At 34.8% G+C, this 23,028-nt stretch overlaps 2 protein-coding genes across 3 annotated transcripts; one reads left to right on the top strand and one right to left on the bottom strand.

Moving 5' to 3' along the window:
• Positions 1 to 1,505: 1,505 nt before the first annotated feature.
• Positions 1,506 to 9,693, bottom strand: LOC108218753 (uncharacterized). Of its 2 annotated transcripts, XR_001806481.2 has the most exons (10): positions 9,244 to 9,693; positions 8,992 to 9,053; positions 8,301 to 8,415; positions 8,084 to 8,207; positions 7,454 to 7,534; positions 6,883 to 7,224; positions 5,717 to 5,883; positions 4,811 to 5,643; positions 2,216 to 3,769; positions 1,506 to 1,901 (listed from the first exon to the last, which is right to left on the bottom strand). XR_001806481.2 is itself a non-coding variant. In XM_017391844.2 (9 exons), exons 1-9 carry the CDS (start codon positions 9,582 to 9,584, stop codon positions 2,283 to 2,285), a joined length of 3,552 nt encoding a protein of 1,183 aa, XP_017247333.1. In that variant the 5' UTR covers positions 9,585 to 9,693; the 3' UTR covers positions 2,093 to 2,282. The 2 variants fall into 2 exon arrangements, 1 of the variants encoding a protein (XP_017247333.1); XM_017391844.2 differs by lacking the exon at positions 1,506 to 1,901 and having other exon boundaries at positions 2,093 to 3,769.
• A 7,614-nt stretch (positions 9,694 to 17,307) lies between these two features.
• On the top strand, positions 17,308 to 23,001 carry LOC108219574 (serine/threonine-protein phosphatase 7). Its single transcript, XM_017393080.2, has 5 exons — positions 17,308 to 18,019; positions 20,131 to 20,622; positions 20,863 to 21,009; positions 22,405 to 22,512; positions 22,670 to 23,001. The coding sequence occupies exons 1-5, from the start codon at positions 17,468 to 17,470 to the stop codon at positions 22,745 to 22,747; spliced, it is 1,377 nt and encodes a 458-aa protein (XP_017248569.1). The 5' UTR covers positions 17,308 to 17,467; the 3' UTR covers positions 22,748 to 23,001.
• The last annotated feature ends 27 nt before the right edge of the window (positions 23,002 to 23,028 follow it).

Raw genomic sequence — 23,028 nt, 5'->3', positions numbered from 1 at the left:
TTTTATACTTCTTTTTTTTATCCATATTTCATACTTAATTTCAAATTCCCGTTTCAAATTCACGATGAGAAAACCAACAACTACGTGTACAATAAATTGGAACCCTTATCTTATCAAAAACTAACAAATAATATTAATATTAAGCTATCATTAATCTTTTACATTCGTTAATATCCGAAGAAATTAAGCAATTAAAAAGAACCTGCTTAATTAAAATGATGGAATGCTTTCAAATTAGTCTGATGTGGCAAGAATTACTAAAAATATTATTTCTGCTTAAAATTTTGGAAATGTGCTTGTGAAATGAGTAGATTGTGTATGTACTTACCTGATCATATTTAGAAACAAATTAGTACTACATAAATACCTCGCCGTCTCGCCTTGGGCATAAAATGAATCACTTGTTGGTTGACAGTTGCAAACACAATATCTTCAAATAAGCATGACAAACAAAAAAATAATTTGCATAAACTAGCTGATCACCAGCCCGGATGTACGACGTACATGCACACATCTGATAGAGACGAATATATTAGGGTTTCTCAGAGAAACAATCGAAGAAACAATTTGACATGCTGGCCACCTCCAAACAAAGATTAATGCAGCTAGCATTGATGGAGGTGAACAGAATGCCAAATTGTATCAACAACATGACCTCTGAGAAACCGTGGAATTCTACATTTACAATGTAGATCAAGTGAAACATAACTCTGCATGTGTAAATATCACCGATGTATTTATAATACAAGCACGCGCGCCCACACACACACAAACACATATCCATATCAAGGGGGATATATATATCTAGTGAGAGGTTTGATGTTAGAAAGGAACTATGTGTCATATGCGATAGGTAGGACTAAGCGTGCATGGTAGTACAAAGCTTTTGGGGGATGTGGAGGAAAGGTGAGGTTAGGAACACTGAGTGCTGCCTCTGGACTTGGTTTTATTTCCAACACTTTTATGAATCTTTCTTGACTTGTACCGAAAGATGGATGCAATGTGGGCTTCCTTTGTCCCCCATTATACTTGTGAAGTCCCCTGTCAACTACCTGTATATTCAAATTTCAACTCTCATTTTGCCAACTGTTGTGTGCCAAGACAACAGAGACCCTAATCTCACAAAATTGGTATATAGTGATTCTACCAGTAGTGGATGCATGACAGTAAAAGAGAAAAGTACATGTTGACATGCATATGGTCACTTAAGCTTCTTTCACTTTTGCTATACTTTCTAGGTCCACACATATCATGATAAATTATTCAGCTCCAATACAAAGTGAAAACAAGTAAAAAAAGAAAGGAGTGATATTAAGTTTGAACTGAATTGATTTAATGCAAAAGGAAGCGTCACCTGTGATTACTTTACAATTTTGTTTAGTTTGATCAGATGTTGCCATTCTGTTTATCTGGTGCACTTTTACAAAGTTGACAGGGGTAATGGCCAGCCCTATTGTCCACATCCATAATTACAATTTAAGCAGTTGACATCAAAAATTGAAAAATAGTAATGAAGTGCCCCCAATTCATAATGTGTTATTAATTGTTGTTACTACAGAAAGTAATGTGCAATTCCCTCACTAATAGGATGTTTTTGTATTCAGAACTCTTAACAAATTTGTTTGCAAGCGCTTAGTAATACTTTTCTCGATGGGCAACTGCAGGAAATATATAATCACAACAAAAACTTTGAATACTAAAGAAAAAGAACTATCAACTATTTTGTATACAAACTGCTGGCTTTTCCATGGGCCTGAGTAACCTGCATTATACTACATGAGTAGTGCACTGTCCTCTAATTCAAATCCAGAATTCCGAGCAAATACCTTGATAACTTCACATTGATAATTCTGTTCAGGCATTTTAAATTTCCCGCCAAAAGGCTTTCGTATGAAAAGTATCTGTTGATAACTGATTCCAGTTAAAATCAAACAAGTAGCAAGATTATCAAAGGAAAATGTTAAATTTAAGTATGCTTTTTCTATTAGTATAAACCTAATTTTAGAGCATATATGTTAGTTCTATTAGAAAGAACCCAAAGATCCTAGACAAGTCAGATGTCCTAGCAAACCTTATATTGTGCGATAGAAAAGATGCCTACGGAGCAATTATAAAATTATATGGGAAGTGTAAAAGTATCGTTACAAAAAGATTAAAATTAGCTGTTGAAGATGATATGACTACATAGTAATTGCAACTTGAAAGTAAAAAGTACCTTACAAATCAAAAACTTTCTCGGGGATAATTCCATAACCAAACTGCAGGACATAGCTTGACTGTACTCAGCTGCAACTGATTTCTTTAACCTTCCCTGCATTGTCACTCAACTCAAAATGAGGTGTAGAAGGGAATACAAAAATTGTGGATGCAGCAATGGAAGGTTGGAACCCAGTCACATATCTTGAAGATGTTACAGTGACGCGGGGAAGCTGTTGAGAACCACAGACCAATGGTACAAGCTTGTAACTAAGAATCTTCTCCGATTTTGGCAGAACGAAAATTGTGTCATTGTGTGGCCCACATAACACGAAGCTTTGTGAATCTGCCAATGAGAACTTAATCTCTTGTAGCAATTCTGTTTGATTTTTTATTATGACAAAATACGTAAATGGATTGCCAAGGATTGCATGAGGAGGACACTCCAAACTCACGATCAATGGAGGCAACTCCACCTTCACATCAGGAAGTCTGTATCTGGTCACAACCTCAGGTGCAGTAGATGAAGAATCAGATATTTCTCCTGGTTCCAATATCCTTCTCCATCTCAAACACAGTGTACCTATCTTGAAATTTGGATGATTTAATTCAGGAGTGATAGTGAATACCTTCTTGAACTCTTCTGTTGGCACAAGGAGTGCAGGATTCCCAAGTTCTTGACATCCTTCTCGAATAGTGCATAATTTTGCCATTTCAACATTCTCTACCTCGATAGTCATTGACAAAAGCTGCAATGGCACTTCGGCGCAGTTCTTAGCTACTGCTATGAGCATACTAGTCTCATTCATGGGCAATGACGTCAACTGATCGGAATCAACTTGTTTGATTGTTGAAAGCAAGAGAGGATCCCGTCGGAAGGGTAACATATAGCGATGGCTAATTACTACAGCAATTTTGCCATCAATCTGCAAGTTTCTGTGAACATGAACTTTTGGTGCTGCAGGTTCAATATTCTGAGGAGAATAACCTAATGACACATAAAGCATGACTGATTTGGGGCGATGCCATCTGATTTCAAGATTGAAGGACCATGAATCTCCATCATTCAAGAATGGAACAGAAATCAATCCAAAAGAGTGCTGGATTTTTCTAATTTTGTCAGTGTCTGTCTCAGATTCATCTTGTCCAGATATCCCAAGAAGCTCAACATGAAGGTCATCTGTTGAAAACAGCTCTTCTTCCCTTGGACTCATCAAGCCACCTACTCTAGTATCCACCAGGTTTATTTTTATCTCACCTGAGTACACAGAATGACCTTTGGAAGCAACAGTCACTGGAACAATAAAGCTCTCTCCAACCAGTGCCACGCCTGAGTACCCTTCACTGGAACCTAATTTAAGATCTACTTGAGGCTCTGCTTCTTCAACCTGAGTAGCCTTTTGACCAGAAAATGAAAGAGCGGGATCCTTGGTCGGAAAACTTTCCACTCGGTCCTCAAACTTCCAAAGTGGTAAATCATTCATCGAGGCAGGGCTCTCCGCTCTGCAACATATACTGAAACGGGTTCCAATTCTTGCAATGACGTAAATGCATTCAAGCTTACCACTTTGTTCTGCAAGGAATTTCGACACCAGAAGGTAAAGGCACAATAGAACTAAAATATTCTAAATATTTCATTAAAAGAGTGATGACTACAAGGTACAAGGTGCTGAAGGAATACAGGATTGATGCGCCTAGAGTCATGGTCTTAATATGAATGAGATAGCTGGGAAAGTTAATCTTCGGCTCCATAAATTATGGTTATATTCTTATTCCCAATAACACGCAGCCATAATAAAAATTGGGGAACTAAAGATATGTAAAGTATGGATATTTAGAAAATTGACTAAGTTCTCATTCACACTTTTAAGAATCATTATTATTTGCAAGGCATGGCCTATCGGACACCCCTCTCCTCTGGGTGATACAAGACCGAGGGTGCAAGCCTCAATGGAGGCATGTGTGCAAGAGTATTTAAATTCTTGTAATTAATAAGAGGTTGGCTCTTCATGAAATATAACTTAAACCATAACAATGATTAAATCTAAATCCCTGCTGCAGATGCTTAAAACTAAATATAACCAAAAAAAATTTGTTCACTGGAATATATATAATTAGTTTAATTGATACAACTAAATGGACTTGTATAATGTTCTCGAATGTATAATTATGTGCTTTGCATCACTAATTACAACTTCCATTATGATCCAAAATTCAAGAAATTTCTGAATCCACATTACTGTTTAGAATTGGCAGCCATTCATTCAAATTGTCAATGTTATCGATAATCATTTTCTATATGCAATAGAAGTTTTGAACAGTACAACCTTATCAAGGAAAGCTTGACATGATTTCGAAAAATTCCAGGTTGAATAATTCGGAAGTGTTCCCTACATTTACAAAATCTAACTAAATCTAGGGAACTCACAAGTCAATACTAGAAAATTGAGAAATTTTGATATGAAGTAATACATCATACTTCAAGTCTGCAATACAAACATTTTGCAATATTACCCTTCTATGTGCTATTATGTTTTTTTTTTGTCTTTATCTTTGTATTTCAAGAAAACATATAACTGACAATGAGCCAATAACAGAATGTAAGAGCCCATACCAGATTTTATGTCATAAGTCAATCTCAGCCATTTGTTTGTCGCAAGTGATAAACAAGGAGCAGTCTCTACTCGATGACCTGGTTGAATATTGGATATTGCGGCTGATTGAAGCCTCTGACCGTTCACAATGATGAAGTTACACTCAGATTGATTGAACTGGATCTCTAACTGGTCAATTTCAACAGTATGGGGTAATTGTGACAGGAGCGACATTGTAATAGATGTTGGTGCATCAGGCTTTACTATGTGTTCATGAAAAGCAACTGAGGCAAGAAGGACCACTCTAAGAGGACTGACAAGATCAATCTCAAGATGAACAGGACAATCACCACTAATTTGGAGAATACTATTATCTTTGCTTGATGGAATTTCTGAATCTTCTCTGATAAGCCCAAAGACTTCTTTGTGTATCACTTCCCTCTGTGGTAGAGTTGCAGGACCAGCTGGTCCACAATCTTTAAAAGACCTCGGGCCAGCTATAGTTGAAACTGGGAGTGCAGCCATTTCAAGTGAGTACTCTATAAAACCTTGCACCGAGCCAACTTTCCTTGAGCACTCTCGTAGATATCCTAAGACCTCCCATAACAAATCAATCCAGCCCTCTTGTCTGTAAAGATTTGCAACTTCACTGAAAAGTTGTATTGCATTATCATATTCACTCAAATTATAATGTTCTCTAGCCATCTGGAACCCACAATAAGAGGCAAGTCTATTGGCTTTCATGTTTTTGTATGCTTCATATGATTTTTTCAACAGAGCAATGATTTCAAAGGAATCCTGGAATCTTTTCCCTTCAGATAGAGCATAACGAGTGTATTCTTCATCAGTTAGTCTGCACAAGCAGACATGACAAATCTGAGACTTCGATACAAACAATATAAAAATGACAACTGGAATGAACTTACGGTTGCATTTCAAATGTATCCCCGTGCTCAAGTAAACGGGCAAACTGACCGACATAAGCAGAAGGTACCACAGAGTCACCATTCCCGTCAACATCATTGCTACTGTCCAACATAGATAACCCAAGTTCCAGACAGGCTCTCTTCTCCATCAAATACTGAGCAGCTGACTGATCCAGGATAAGATGCAGACACAAAACCCTAAATTAGTTTGCATCTACATTACTGTGAGGACAATCAAGTGGAAAACATATTAAGAAAAGAACGAGAAAACTACTCAATTTAGGGCTGTTGCATTTCCTACAAAGCTCAGGAATTGGAAGTGCCAACAAATAAGTCAGAGAAGGCCAAGTTTGAAGACATAGAAGTCAAAAGATCATGTCCACAGTACAATATTATAGCAAGATACTAGTACTCTCTAAATGCTGAAAGTCTGGTGAAGGGAGGGGCTTGGATGGCCTTTATTTATCTACTACACATACAGAAACAAGTTCTCCTATACAACTCTGCATTAAGACCAAAAGGTTTTTATGGGTTTACCAAATTTGTCCACTGCTTCGCCAAAGTGATATCAATGGTGATATAGTACCAAGTGCAACTGTAATACAATCTGTTTGCTCACATGTCCCAAATCAAGTATAGGAGGTTAACACTGTCACTACAAATAAAAGCACGCCTTCTAACCCACTATTCTACATTTCCTTTTCTAAAATCATAGCATGTTTTAACTTACAAATGATATAAGTGATATAAATGATGGAAGCAATCTAATCAACATATTGACTAATAACACATAAAATTAAAGGTTGTCGGCTCCACAGCTAAGTAGCCAACCAACTCTTGATAAAAGTAATATGGGGGAGTCCATTTCTTTAGATGCTAACTACGTGTTTCAGGTAAAACTTACACAAGAATGTCAGATATAAGAGCTTTTACTTTACGGCGTCAAAAGAGTAGGACTGGTTCTTTAGACTCTCACCCCAAAACATCTCTGTGTTCTCAACACATTCACCATTCATGAATCAAGAATAGAATTGTAAATTACATTCATGAGGGGCTTACAACAATATATAATATTATTTTGATGCTTCACATGTGTTTAACAAAGAATATAGCACTACAGAAATAATTGCAATATCACCTAACACTTGTAAGGCAAGTCCATTTACCTGATAGTAGTGAGAGGGATAGAACTCCCACTCGGTTGGCTTATCAGCAGCGCCGGAAACAACTGGAGAAGAGATACTGTGTGCTGCCGCTGAACTTGTTTCGAGTAGTTCAGCAAAAACTAAAAACTGTCTGCTCAGCCATTCCCAATGAAGAAAAGTTACTTCTGTAGAACCCACAAGCTTGCTGTAAGCAGTATTGTGCCGACGGAACCACATAATTGCTTCTGTAATCTTCCCGCCATGCAATAGCAAGGTTGATATTTTGAAGTTCAAATGCTCTGCAACAAATTTAATCTCGACTAAGCGTTGAATTGGTGGCATTCTTGTTGATATCCTGATCATCTACGAAATGATAAATGAGCAAACAGTTTCAAGATAATAGAAAATTTCTATTGATAAAAGAAAACCGTGAGCCCTGAACAATTCTTGTTGATATCTCTATATGTAAATTTACAGAATTTTATATGTATACCAGTTTGCCACAAGGCCAGACGATAACACAAAAATGAAGAGGTCATCTAGAACAGAGCACAGGGGTATATTAAGTTATAAGTTCTTGAATATTCAGTACCTCCCGTAGCACACGATAGGCATCTTCGTAAAACCTCAATGCTTCAACCCAGTCTCTACGAAATTCTGCATATACAGCAGCCTAGCAAGCCAGAAGGTAAATCAGTAAACTCCCGCATAAATGAAAAAGATAAGTAGCATGCTCAAATAGTACGCCATGGCACATACTTCGCAAATAAGTGCCAGCAACAACATATAATGTCAGCTTCAATGCTCATTAGATAAATATCATTTTCTTAGGCTTAGTTATAAACATTAACTAGACTAGATGGTTCAATTGTATATGGAGAAGACAGTAAGACAATGCAGCCCTGAGATAGGTAAATAATTGTCTTTATAAATCCAGTTTGCAACATCATTGCAAATCCGCGTCAGTATTTACTATTTACTGACGTGACGACTCCAAAGTAAAAAAAATGAAGCCTTCATTGAGAAGATTGATGTCTATTGTATACTGATAGGATACATTTCGATGGACCTAGCTTCCCAAATAAAAGTTGTTTGAGCATTATGCTAACTTTGACTGATAAAGCTCTATAGCAACTAACTGAGATTTCAACCAATAAAAGAACCCCAAGCAGTAATACACAAAGCATAAACAATAAAAATTGACAAAAAGTATATAGCTCACCTTAAAGCAATAGCGAATATTCAACTCTACAGAACTAAAGTTTTTCCTTTCAATTCGTGCTTTTACCCTTCGTCCTTCGTCCCGATAATAGACATTTGTTAGTTCTGCAAATGTGCTCCCTAATCTGTAAGAAAATTGCAATTTTAAGAAAACAATTCATTTGGACAATAAATTAGAAAGCAACTAAAAATCCCAGATCATTAAAGATATTCCATACCTAATTAGGGATTTTTTTAGTTCTAACCCATCATCCAGGACCAAGTTAATAACGTACTTGGAATCCACATCGGCGCGCTTGCGCAAAGAAATCATTCGGTCTTCACTTATGTCAACTACAACAAAGACCTCAATATATTACCAAGCAGTTGTCAAAATTCTGTAATGTCCATACTTCCACAGACCTGGGATGATTTAACTAAAAGAAATAAAAAAAAGACTACTTGTGAAAAAAGTCAAATAATAAACTACTTACTAAAAAAATGAAAGATATATAAGTATATCTTGGTAGAATGCAGCATCACTATAATGCTAATCCTAAAGCAACACTGGAAGTCTTTAACTGGCTTCCGCGATTAATTATAAGAGTTACATAGGATGCAGTATCAAATTTGAAACACCACTAAATACCTTAAGGTGTATATAAATGTAGAAATAGTTTTCATCTTGGTGTTTATAAGTGTGATAATAGTTTTCATCTCAACAGCCTAATGCTTGCTACTAGTAGCTCTAAAAGCCTTATTTTCACTTCTGTGAGGTGCATATATAAGTGGTAATAAAAATGCAGAAATAGGTGTCATATTGACCAAGTACAACAATGAAAATCCTAACAAACTATTACCTGCAACAATCCATACTACCTAATATTATCATTCCTTCACGCAGTAAACATATAGAAGTAAAGAACTTACGTAAACTTGACCGTACAACAACAATCAAAAGCAATTTGATGTTCCGCCCTTGAATCACAACTCTACACAAAAAATTCAAACACAATCACCACAATCTCAATACACAAATATATACAAATCACGAGTACATACAGTAAAACCTCTTAAACATTACAAAGTACGTCTCATATAGTAGGAACCAACAAAATGCACTATATAATCGAGATTAATTATTTATTGAGGAGACGAGAGAGAACAGAGAGGCAGGCGTACTTGAGATTCTCGAGTTCAGTGCAGACCTGAAGCCACTGAGCAGGATCACCTGAGATATGAGCAGAGCTAAAAAGAGCGCCGACAACAGCCGGAATCTTAGTCCGATGCTTAAGAAGCCAATCTTTCTTCAACACACCAACCGGCGGCGCTGACATCGATGTTCTTTCTTTATGAGCCTTCGCGAATAGAGAGATTTTGGAGAAATCAGGCAATGCGAGAGTGTGGATTGGAGGTTGTTCGGTGTGGAGATGCGTGAGGATCGAGGCGTGGAGATCGGAGCAGCCGACGAGAGAGACGAGCGCTACCGGCGGCGTACGGAGCTCTTCCGGGTATTCTTCCATTGTAGAGAGAGGGGGGAGAGATCGCCGTGGTTGTGATCGGAGATTGGGAAATTGAGTGGGAGAAATAATAAGTGAACGGGTTATAGATGATTTGTGAACGAGTCAACCCGGCCTGAAGGAAGTGATTTCGCTGGCCTGTGGCTCTATTGGGCTAATTCGAAACTTCAGGCCCGTTCACGGAGAATACATAAGCTTCAGATAAGTGTCGTATTTTATAGGCCCATGCCGAATCAACTGCTCAGAGGATCTCCTCCAAGACTGTGCATTGCAATTTGCAGGTCACGTACATTTTAATGTTGTGTTGGCCCAAAACTATACCTCGTCCAATGTGAATCAGAATGGTCAAAAAGCCGAAAGTATGAGAAGCCGCAAAATTCTCTGATACAATATTGACAAATTAGCCCGCAAAGCCAAATACCACGGTTCCGATGATGTCCACGATTTCTTAAACTCCGTATTTTTGTGAAGTGACGTATAAATAATAAATAATAAATAATTGAAATAATACATGAATAACAAAAAGTAAAATTACCTTTTTAATAAAAAATATGAAATAAATTGATATGTAAAATTAAATTTAGAAATGATAAATGAAAGAAGAAAAGATATAAAAAAAAGCGTTGGACATGAAATATGGAATAAAGAAAATTAATTGATATGATATTTAGAACTATTAAAAAACTGACTAGTGATCCTGCAATAAGTTTGGATATGTAATATAATTAGATATGCAAAATTAAATATCAAATTTCATGCTAAAAAACATATCTAAAAAACTTATCCGAATATATAATATATTTTAATAATATATTCCATGTAATCCACATATTTACTGTAGTACCGTCGACCACGTATGTTCTGCAACTATAGAATGACATAAAAACATTGCAAAATGTATGAAACTTGTTATTTTGTGAAATACATTATATAAATATCACTATTTCATGAAAAATATTGAAAATCATTTATGTTCGACGAGTAGAACACATATATTCTGTAATATGTAAATATGTTCTGCAAACTTAACGTGTTTTGCAGAATAATGTGTTTTTCACAATTTAACTTGTAGAATGTTTAGGATTGTCAAAATTTTTAACAAAAATATGATGTCTATAGAACATGATTTGCAAAATAACACATTTTACAATGTTTTTATGTCATTCTATAGTTACAGAACATACGTGGTCTACTGTACTACAGTAAATATGTGAACTTTGTTCTTAAAAAATATTTGATTAAATCTGAAATTATAATAATACAATATTGAAATTCATGGTCAAACTCAAAAGAAAAGTGCCCACTACAGTATGATTTAACTTTTATAAGCCAGGGATAAGGATGAAAATACATTGGTGCTCTTGACCAATTCACTGTAGTATCCTGCATTCCTTTATGGCACCGTGCTTTTGTACTTTGTTTAAAACAAAGATTAGGTGGAAGCCCCAAACAAAGCACACAATTATAAAATCTTAAGCTACCTTCCTCCTTCCCTGACAATGTCTCCGACCAGATTTGCACCTGCAAATTCGATTCATTATTTTAACTATGTTGTTTAGATGTTTTAATTTGGATTATTACAACTAATAAGATTTTAGAAAACAATTAGCCTTATTTTTATTTGTCAAGACAATCAGCTTTAGTTTATGAACCGGCGGACGCGGCAGAAATTATGTGCGGAGACTGATGATAACGATACAAGTAGTTGGAATTTCACGATGAATACCTTTTTTTTTTTGTTGTTGCAAGTTTTGTGGAGTAATTATCTTGTTTTAACAATTTAAATGGACTTTGTTTCAAAAAAAACAATTTAAATGGACTAAATAAACCATTACCTGTATTGACGTCATTTCAAACTTTAAATGGTGTAAAAATTAAAAAAATACACAATTATTTTTTAATATCTGAGAACATAAAATAATTAGTGACTGTAAGCAGAGTATATATACCATTTTAAAATATAATTTTTGCAAACTAATTTATTAATTTATTAACAAATTTTTGTCGACGTCAAAGAAAAAGAGAGGACAAGTCCCCTTGAATTTCGTTTAGCTAATATTCAAAGATAAGCATCGACAATGATTACTTGCAAAACCAGACCCGGAGTCATATATAGGGGCCGTTTGGATGAGCTTAAAATAAGTGCTTCTTGCTTAAAATAAAAAAGTGGAGTATAAGTTAGAAGCTAGTTAAGACTTATAAGTGATTAAAGTGTTTGGCAAAGAAGTAGAAATCCTGAAACAAAAGCTAGCATTCCTAACTTTTTATAAGTGCTTCTTGACTTATTACACAAACAGTACGAATAAGTGCTTCTAACTTATAACAGAGAAGCTGGGCTTTTAAGGGGGTAAACAAACACCCACATAATCATACAGTACGCGTCCATGAAACTTTCAATGTCGATTTTTTTTGTTTGAGTTCAGTTAATCATTATAAAAGAATCACAAAGATATAAGCTAATAGAATACAAAATAAAAAAATGCCTCGCTTCCTCACGATGTGGTTTTCAGACGAAGCCGAGCCAGGACAAAAAGATAACACCATTCAAGAAGATAAAATCCGACAGTTTCTGCATTTGGTTATCGATATCCAAGAAGTTAATCAGCCTCACAGGAAACAAAAACTGTGCTTTGAATTATTCATTTAGGTCGGTGTTTGAAGACCATTTCACAGCATATATATACTATTATTCGGTCGAATCTTTTCAACCAAAACACAGAAAAAAGATAAAAGATAAAACGATAAAAAATCTATCTTCATTTACATTATAGTACTATGCATCCATGACTCAGAACCATCAATCTCTTGTAATATCATAGACTCGAAATCTCGAATTCTTGTTGCGAAAACTTTCCTTGAACCAATGCGTAGTCTTCTTGTTCCCGAGTATTTTCATCGACCGAAACGGATGATCTTTTAATGAACTCCAAGCAATCCGCAATAGCTTCCGAATAAAAAGAATTAGACCGCCCGAATGATCTTAATCTGTTTTGCACACGGGGGTACGCGTTCCGCGAAACAAACTCTCTGCTTTCTTTCTTCCGATGGCTATGACAAATATTTCGTGCATGTTTATACCATGATCGCCACCGTCCGCTTAAGATCTTGAACAGATAGTAGAACTTTGCACGAAGACGATAGACCGAGAACCTTCTAGCGTTTAAGCGGAAGCCGCGGCAAGGGCCGTGGAATGACCTGCGGTGGTCACGTACTCTGTTGTACTTCAAATTGGAGCTCATTGTTTCTTTGTTTGTGTTGATGGGAAGGTGTGTTTGAGAGAAATGTAAAAGTTGTTGTCGAGTTGTTTGGGGTGGTTATATATATAAGGCTTAAATGAGACTTTTGGAAGGTAGGCTGTTCTGTACAATCTGGTGAGACTAGTAAACTGGAAAATTGTTGTTTAACTTTTCTATTGACTTTTAGACAGTGTCGCTTTAATCACTCCTTTCAAATTTACTGTTTAGAAATTACAATGCGTGAAATTAGTGAGTAACGGTGGTTTAAAGGTTTTTTTTTTTTTTTCCCCAAACGACCGGTGGTTCAAACTTCAAACCTTTCATTCTCCATGCTCTTTTATTTCTTTTATTGTGATACGGGAGTACTGTGTATTTCAAATTTGTCCTATTTTTTTCAAATCATATTAAATAAATGTATAAAACTTTTCTTAAAAATTCAATTTAAAAGCACCCATTTGGAAGTCCATGTTAGAAAACCCTCCATTCAGGGTTATAACACACTAATATTTAAAAACACTTTATTATTGTTACTATTATTAAATGAATATATCTAATTTATAGTGACTTTAAGTTTATCATTTAAATCCTAATTAATATATTCGCACGTAAATAATTAGTGCCCACAAATGCTGTTGAACAGATCAAAAGAAATACCAAAACTCCATATTACAGTACTATGCAGGAGAGTATGATTTGTAGCTTGTTTCTTTCCGGTAAAATGAGACTTAAAAGCTGTTTTCATTTAAAATTGAAAAATATTTACTGTGTAATAAGTCAGAAGTCGATTTGAAGTCAGAAATAAGCAAGTCAGAAATCGACTTAAAATTAGGAATAAGTCCAAAGTTAATTTGAGGTACTCTTTTCAGAGACTTATTATTTTTTGAAATTTTTTTTTTGATAAAAATTAATCATGAGTTATAAGTTATTCATAAATCATTTTTATTTATTTTTTATTTTATCAATTTATAAATCATTTGTAAATCAAAATTACCTGAACAGGTTACATGACGGCCTCCCATGTGAAACTGAAATAGCTGTTGCTCGACTTCAAATATTTCAAAATACAGATTAATAAGCTGGTTTGAACTTATCTTGTCCACTTTTGATTCAAACCGTTTATATCATATCCTTACAAAAAAACAAACAAACAAACAACCGTTTATATCATACTATATTTATCTTTATACTCACCATGTTTTTTCTATATAATATTTGGGCACGTATTTTGATTACTAAATATTAATCATTCATAATTTAAATAAATTATAAAAATAATTTATGACAAATTATCCCAAATTCTCCTTCAACAATGATCCAAAAAATATTCAAATTTGGATGAATATTGTTCACTCATCCAAATTTAAGATCACCTGTTTTATTAGATATAATGATTTTGTTATTTATATATCCAAAAAATGATTCATATCATTTTGGGATCATTTACCTTCATAAGTAGTTTATTTATTTTAATTAATTTATTAAATATAATATAAGTAGTTAATAATGATTAAACATTAAATTTAAAATTATATAGTTTAATATAAAATATATGTAATATAATACAAAATTTGTATCATATTGTTGGAGTTGATCAAAAATTTGGATCATAATTGAACCATTTAGTATGATCTAAATTTTTAGATCATAACTGGCTTAAGAACAGAATTTACCAACTACATTTAAATTTATTTCATTTTCACAGTGCAGTTTTTCAACCAAAAGGTGGGTTTGTGTGGTGGAACAATTTAAAAATGGTAGGTATATAATTGTGGAAAAGGTGTAGGAAAGGAAGCGAGGAAGAAAGAAAAGAGAAGGCAGAGGGAGGGAGAGTATACTACTTTCTAGTAATCAAGTGGTTGTATTATTAGGCTGCTTGCCTCATTTCCTGGGAAAAGATTCTTAAACTAATGTGTTTGTGTAGTGTTTACCACATCATCATCAAAGCTTGCTGTTTATAAGCACACATGTTAGGAACAATATTTGACTTGTGAATTTATGATTAAAGATTAATTAAGCAGTGTTTCCTTTTTTCTTACACCTATATCCCTGTACATGTATATAGGTCACCAGCCTTATTATATGAAGTTTGAACATAATGCGTATAAACTGATGTGCAGCTATATATCTGTAAGAAAGTGGGTAGCCGAAAATTCAGCGTTAGCGTGTGTAAAATACACATGGCCACAAATTAAGCACTTTAAAGTCAATTGATTGCTTCATATAATTACGTTGCAACAATAATCAGAGCAATGATGCATAGAATTACATGCTGGACAGAATATAACAGACCAAATAATAAGGACCAAGGTGTATATATTCAAATTAATTTGCCTGATATTATTGCTGTTGACAAAAACAATTGTTGTGAATATAAAAAAGTGAATTTATGCACTTGAGAAGATAAATCATTATGCTAATATGTAATTGTAATGGCTAACTATATGTTTCGATTATAATATATGTTGACTTCAGTTTAGCTATATTATCACCTTTGCACTTTGGTGCTTTTCTTTAGAAGATATTATCGTACTATGGAAAGATTGTTTGGGCTTGGAGGTTTTGTTCTTAGATCTAGCCAGGCTTACTTTTAAGTCCTAAATCTTTTTCTTGGGCTGGTTCATCATGGTTTTGGTTTCTTTTCATTTGCCAGTTGCCACCCTTGTCAGCTGTGTGGTGTAAGCTGTTTATCCAGTTTTTCAGATTCGGCTCCTCCCTTGCACTTGGGCTATCTAACTTTTTAGATTTGGGTCTCCATAAAATTGGGCCGAAAGGATCGGAACTCGGAAGGTGGTAAGAGACTAGGAGTAGTTCCACGAAATCAGAGGAGTGAACTTTAGGATTTAACATTCGGATCTTATGGCGGGGACGTGGTCTTCGTTTGTTCTAAAAGCGCTTGGGCCCGACCTGGTTGGGCTTCGGTCTAGTGTGGGCATACGGGCGTCTAACCAGGTCCCACACTTAATATATTAAGTAGTTAGATATATATTAAGCAGTTATCGGTTGGGTCCGGTCTTTAAATAAATATTTCGGTTTTCTCTGAACCGAAAAAGCCGAATAGTCCAAAAAATATATAAAATATATTTTATATATCATCATAATAATATATAATTTGTAAATTTAATTGAATTTATCTTTGATAGAGTGCTGATGATTAATAAATATTAATTTTTTTAAAAGAATTCATAAAATTTAATTTTATTTATAAAACAATTTAATTTTAATTTTAAAATTTTGATTCTTTGGTCTGGACCGAACCGAATTATTACGATTCCGTCCGGTTCGGTCCATAATAAAATTTTGATCCGGTTCGATCCGAAAAAAATTAGAATTTCAGTTCTCGATTTATTTCGTTCAATACTCCCCCTCCCTTTTTGCATCCTTAGAGCAACTCCAGCAGCTTCCTTATTTCATGTCCTAAGTCCAATTATAAGGAATGTGACATAAATTAGTGCTCCAGCAGTGTCTTAGAGGTGCCTTAAATCATTAGGACCCTCCTTCCATGCCTTATTAAGAGCATCTCCAATAGACTCTTAGATTCACTCTTAAATATAATATAAATTATTAGCTCTTAGCAATTTAGTGTACATGTACTCCAACAATGTTCTTCATATCCCTTCTTTATTTATTTTTATATTATTAAAAGTACATTGAACTCATAAAAAGACAAAAGAAAGTGGAAAGAAAGAGAGTAAGTGGAACAAACTTATAATAAAATATTAGTTAAGAGCTATCTAGTGGCTCCTACAATTGAGGAGAGAGAAGAGACTCTTAAGTTTTTAAAAAGCTTCTAAGAGTCTCTTGGAGCTCAAAATTTGGCATGGCTCTTTATTTTTCAATTTAAGAGCTCAAATAAAGAGCCTATTGGAGATGCTCTAATAAGGCACCACTAGCCATGCCTTCTTTGATTTCTTTAATAAAAAAATCATTTCTCTCTCTTATTGTAACTTATTTTCTCTCTCTTCCTTCCATCTTTTATCAATCTCTTTCCAAATTTATTATTATAATAATAATAAGGAATGAATTACAAGGATCATTGTTGGAGTTGAAATACAAAATCTTGTCCTAAATCATTAGGATTCAATATTTTATAATATTTATAAGGAAGACACTAAGACACTGCTGGAGATGCTCTTACTCCTTAGTCCTTAGCATAAAATATTCGCCAAATAAAATAAATACTAAAAAAAAACATGTGATGCCGTACATGGGGTAAATACTCCCTCTGTTTTTTCATATGACACTTTTGATTTGGGCACGTAACCTTAGGTGGGTTGACCGGATAGTAGAAATCATTATTTTTGATTGATTTTTTTTGTGAATTAAAATTTTGGTTGTATATTTTTATTCAGAAAAAGAAAAATTCAAAAATAATATTTTTAACTATCCGGTCAAAGCACTTAAAAGTGTGTGCCAAAAAGTCAAATGTCATATATTAAAAAACAGAGGGAATACTAAATACACATAAAAAGCTTGCATGAATCTGTTGTCTAGGTGGCTCTGACAAAGAACACACCGTCTCTGACCTCACTCTTCCCCACACATACCCCCTCTTTTCACTTTCCCCTCTTCTCAACTCAAACAATCCCCACACAAACAAACAAATAAAAACCACTACCCCGCTAGCACCATCAAACCAACACAAGAATCAAGATGCAATCACCATCGGAGCCCCCAGACTCCGCCACAACTACCGCCGCACCACCACCTCCCACCACCACTCCACCACTCCCACACAACTCCTCTTCCGACGACTTCTTCTCCTCCGCCTCATTCCCCTCCTCCTCCTCATCCGACGGCGACAATTTAATCTCCCCATCTCCCCCGGCCCAGATCCCAATCTCGTGGCCCGGAACCCTAACTCTAGATTGGATCCTCAACCTTATATCTGTCTTCGAATGGGCTTCTAGAAACTTGCCCCCCTCTGAATTGCCCTCTGTTTTGCCTGTCAAAGTGTTCGACAGTCTCGTCTTGACTGCGTCCAAGGTCTTGCATAAGGAGCCTAATTGTGTGAGGATTGATGAGTGTGGGGATGGGACGAGTGTTGTTGTTGTAGGGGATGTGCACGGGCAGTTACATGATGTGTTGTTTTTGTTCAGGGAGGCGGGGTTTCCGGATGAGAATCGGGTTTATGTTTTCAATGGGGATTATGTTGATCGTGGCGCGTGGGGGCTCGAGACTTTTTTGCTCCTTTTGGCTTGGAAGGTATATACTTTTTGTCGCTGTAGATGAATTCATTGTTTGTTGGATGCTTTATATGATTAGTACATGGTAACGGAAGTTATAAGAGTTTGTTTGTACTTTTTAGTAAAAAAGATGCATTCTTATGTTCTTCATTTTGTCAGAATCTGAGAATGTGCATTGGATATATATGGTATTAACTAAAGTAATGCTCAACTGATTTTTCGCATTTAGGAGGAATTTGTTTTTTCTTGAATGTTGGCAAATTTGGTTGATAAAGTTGAAGTTACAAGAGTTGTTTTGAGCTAATGAAATATTGTCATTTATGTACATGAGCATGGATTATTATTTATAGTTTGTGTGTTCTCACAAGTGGCTGAATTTAATTGAACTAGCAGTTGTATAGTTTAGTTATGGTCATTCAGATTGATATGAAGTTATTGTGTCTGGCGACTTGGCATAACTAGTAGATAGTAATATCAGTTTCTGCAATGGAAGTTATTGGACTTCGTATTTAGACGATGAAATCTTGGGCGGTGTTTGGTTCATAGTTAATGAGCCCTGTTAACAAGAATCAGAACCCTTATCACATGAGTTAGTTTTGTATATCCTTCATTCCCGTTTCGTATAGACCAAAGTGTAGATAGTTATATGTCGACATGAACTTTATAGAACCAGTTTTGTAATGCTTTCATTTCTCATTAAATATTAAAGCTCGATTTAATAAGAATCAAGTTTATGTTTTGATTGGGAACTGTTGATTGTGGTGCTTCGGGGATTAAGATTTTTTCCTCCTTTTGGCCTGGAAGGTATATAGTTTCATTTGTAGTAGATGAAATTTTATGTGTTGGATGCTTGACATGATTTGTAGATGCCATTAAAATTTATATGAGTTTGTTTGTAGTAAAAAAATGAATGCTCGACGTTATTGATTTGGCAGAGTCTCTGACTGTCCGTTGGATATAATTTATGATTCATGTGCCAACATAATTGGCCAAATGGGATTAACTGAACTATTGCTTGTTTGAATTTGTTTGTCAAGGAGGAATTTATTGCGTCTTGGATGCTTGGCATATTTGATTGATAAAGTGGAATTTAAAAGAGTTTTGTGATGCTAATAAAATCTTGATGTCGTTTAAGTACATGTGCATAGAATATATGTGTAATTTGTGTGTTTCGTAATTGGCTAGATAGTATTGATATCTCAGTTATATAGTTTAGTTATGATTTTTCTGGATAAAGATTAATATATTTTCTCTTGGATACTTGACATAATTGGTCGATAGTAATGGGAAGTTTTTTGCAATGGAAATTATCAGAGTTTGGTTATAGTAAAAAGACAAAATCTTGATGTCGAATTTTTGTTGTGTAAATGTGCGTTGATATCTTGTATAACCTGTGTGTTGGAATAATTAGCTAAATGGTATTTCTGAATGCTTTTATGATTAGAGTCAAGACATATAGCAACAAGGGTAACTAATTTGAATTTCTAAACCCGAAGTGGAGAGTATGTTTCAGTTTTACAAGAAAATTCTTGGGTTCAGTAATGAAGTGCCGATAATATCTAAATTCTCAGTCTGTTTTAGTATAATGCATAGAAGCATTGAATGAAAAACAATGTCTAGATGTTTGTTCAGATATTTGTGACCAAATACTACTTAGTTAAATGTCAACTTGAACTCTATTGAACAGTTTTTGTACGTGTTCATGTTTGGTTAAATCTTTAATCTCAGTTGTTATTTTACTGTTCTCATTTAATTTTATGTTAGTGATAAAAGGATGTCTATTCATGATGCAATAACTGTTTGCTCATACATTCTGGACCATTATGACAATCACTAATTTACGGTAAACTGTCTTGCATATAATCGATTTTTCGGGTATATTTACATATCTTAGTAACAATGTTTGGATAATAACTGTTCTTAGATTAGTCCTTATCTTCTCTTTTTAATTTCTATCAATTTTGTTGAGTTCATGCATTTACAGTGGCTTTTAATGCTCCACGTTTCTTAATTTACAACACTTTTTGGATATAGTACCTCATTCTGTAATTTTTGTCAGGTATATTTTCTTTTCTATTATCCTTAGTTCACACTATGTCATTCATATGGATAATAATGCATTTGTTGCAGGTTTTTTTGCCACATAGAGTATATCTACTTCGCGGAAATCATGAATCAAAATATTGTACCTCTGTGTATGGTTTTGAAAAAGAAGTTATGGCCAAATACGGAGGTAACGGGAAGCACGTTTACCGTAAATGTCTCGGATGCTTTGAAGGACTTCCTTTAGCTTCAATTATAGCGGGGAGTGTTTACACAGCACATGGTGGGCTCTTTCGTGGCACACCTGTTACCCCATCAAAGAGAGCTAAGAAGAAGACACGTAAAATTATTATCAATCCTGAGTCGAATTCTTTATATCTCGGCTCTTTGGAGGAGTTATCTAAAGCCAGGAGATCTGTTCTTGATCCTCCGTGGGAAGGTGCGAACTTGATTCCAGGCGATGTGCTTTGGTCTGACCCATCGATGACCCCTGGTCTATCCCCCAACAATGAGAGAGGCATAGGCCTGTTGTGGGGTCCAGACTGCACTGAAGAATTTCTGAAAAAGTTCGGTTTTAAGGTGAGTTCATGAATTTATATTTTGTGCTGATTTTTTTTTTTTTTTTTTTTGTTTCCATGATTGATGATATTTTAACACAGACACGCACATATGTGTCTTCTTAACGTAATATGCATAGCAAATGTTCGCAGAATTGTACCCTTTTTTGGTAAATATCATTAAAAATTTGTTTACCGGAAATACCAGAACGTACAAGTTGTTGATACTAACTTGATTGCTATATTTTTATTGCTGTTTTAGTTAATTATCAGATCGCATGAAGGTCCTGATGCAAGGGAAAAAAGACCTGGCTTAGGAGGTATGGACGAAGGTTACACAATAGATCATGTTGTAGAGTCCGGAAAACTGATCACCCTATTCAGTGCCCCAGATTACCCGCAGTTCCAGGTATTTTTTCTCTTCTTTCAACTACTTTAGTGGGTAGATTTTCGTTCATCTTATACTCATGCTTCTTACTTAAATTGATAGAAATTCCTATTATTGTGGACATAATCGGTAACACTGAGAGATTGTTGCAAGAATCTAGAATATGACAAGTCTTGTTGTATATTTCATTAATTTTAGCTATTAGAATGGCATCATGTTTGCTCAAGCTCACCTTACAACATACCATGCTTTTGAGGCCAGGTCCCATTTTCCTTGTAATTTATTATTTTAATTTCTATTATACGATTGGGACAATTTCGTAATGACTGGTATCTAGGAATGAATTGTGGCTGGTCTTTCCCACAAACGGCTTTGTGGGCATTACTTTGCAAATGAAAATAACAAAAGCAGGGCCATCTTTTGATCTACAACTGCTTAATACTCCCAAATAAAGACATTTAGGTAGATTTTGATATAGTTTACACTTCAGAGACATTGGCCCTGTTTGTTGGCAATTAGCGGTTAGCGGTGGCGGATTCTAGTAGTTGTTTTGACTAGCGAAATGAAAAAGCTATTTTGAATGAAATTGTTGGGTAAATAGCAATTTTTTTTTTTTTTACCAGACCGTGGATACATGACAATCTTGAAAAAGCTCCGGATATCCAAACAGCTATTTCAATCCACTAAGTAATAAACACACATTTAGGGCTTTGGGATCTGTTTCAGGCCCGGTTTAGAAATTTGATCAAAACCCGAACCTGTACCAAAATTTTAATGTCTTAGAATACCCAACCTGCACTACCCATCGAGTGAGCATCCTGACCTCGACCCGAAATAATATTAATTCATTAATAAATATCTATTTATAATAGTAAATAAACAACATTTTAATCTTATGAATTAATTAAAATTAGATTAAGATATAATATTTGGATTTAATTAATAGATAATACATAAATTATACAAAATAAAAAAAATGTTACCAAGTACATACTTAGGTATGTTATTAACTATGTGGTACACATTAGTGGCAATTTGGAATCATTTGATCTAATTCTTTAAATTGCATAATTGTCCCCATGCATTCACATTAAAAAGCCCTAGTACTCACCCAACTTAGGTGAGTATGTATTTAGGAGCATCAACCCCCGTAAAACATATGTACTTTTTAAAGATATATAGCATTTTATTTGTTATACACATAATTTTGGGAAATTTTGAGTTAGTTTCGGGTAACCCGAAAATGACATGATTTTTTCTGTTCAATCTTGGATCAATTTGAAACCAACACAAACATGAAATCTCCAAAAGAATTCGTACTTTGTGGGTCAAATTCGTTTCTTGTCTGTTTTGCCACCCTTACTAACATTAGAGGATTCACTAGTCCTGATTTCTCATTATTTGTTTATATTACAGGCGACAGAGGAGAGATACAAAAATAAAGGAGCGTATATTGTTTTAGAGCCTCCTTATTTTGATACTCCAGTATTTCATAGTTTTGAAGCAGTCAGTCCAAGACCAAAGGTATGGAAATTATTGATTATCTGAACAGATTTCTGATTTTGCACTTTCTAAGACATTAGTTGCATTAACAAAAGCTTCTCATTGTTGCTTTTTGCAAAAACATCTAGAATAAGTGTATGTGAACAGTTATACAAGCTAATATACGGTTTTATGGCAGGCAAGCCCCTACTATGATTTCGAGTTTGTGATTGATTCTGATGAAGAATTGGATTTGGCATCAATGGTGACATCTTAAAGGGAGTCTACAGCTGTCTTTGTTTTTGAAACTTGCTACCCGGTTATATATTATTATTTATATTTTGTCTATGGGTTCTGTTGTATCATATATACTCCAGCGTACAGTTTCAAAAGAGCAGCTACCAAAGCCGGTACAAAAATCAGTTTTGTTACAATATAAATTATTTGCATCTGTTGGCATTTGTTTAAGAAATACTTGTGACAGGGTTTAGCCTATTATTGCATAAAACAAATGATTCTTGTGGTGGTCAACATTCTTGCTGCGAAGTGGTTGCTATT

This window comes from Daucus carota, chromosome 4 (genome assembly GCF_001625215.2).
Source record: "Daucus carota subsp. sativus chromosome 4, DH1 v3.0, whole genome shotgun sequence".
In the NCBI taxonomy this organism is placed as follows: domain Eukaryota; kingdom Viridiplantae; phylum Streptophyta; class Magnoliopsida; order Apiales; family Apiaceae; genus Daucus; species Daucus carota.
The sequence above is the reverse complement of the archived record's forward strand: the minus strand, read 5'-3'. Positions and strand labels throughout refer to the sequence as shown.

Coding starts and splice junctions, on each gene's coding strand:
- LOC108218753 (XM_017391844.2), bottom strand. CDS start 9,584: ATGGAAGAATACCCGGAAGAGCTCCGTACGCCGCCGGTAGCGCTCGTC. Junction 7,535..8,083: donor ATATTCGCTATTGCTTTAAG/GTGAGCTATATA, acceptor CTGGCTTGCTAG/GCTGCTGTATATGCAGAATT. Junction 5,644..5,716: donor GATACATTTGAAATGCAACC/GTAAGTTCATTC, acceptor CTGCTTGTGCAG/ACTAACTGATGAAGAATACA.
- LOC108219574 (XM_017393080.2), top strand. CDS start 17,468: ATGCAATCACCATCGGAGCCCCCAGACTCCGCCACAACTACCGCCGCA. Junction 18,020..20,130: donor TGCTCCTTTTGGCTTGGAAG/GTATATACTTTT, acceptor CATTTGTTGCAG/GTTTTTTTGCCACATAGAGT. Junction 22,513..22,669: donor CAGTCAGTCCAAGACCAAAG/GTATGGAAATTA, acceptor GTTTTATGGCAG/GCAAGCCCCTACTATGATTT.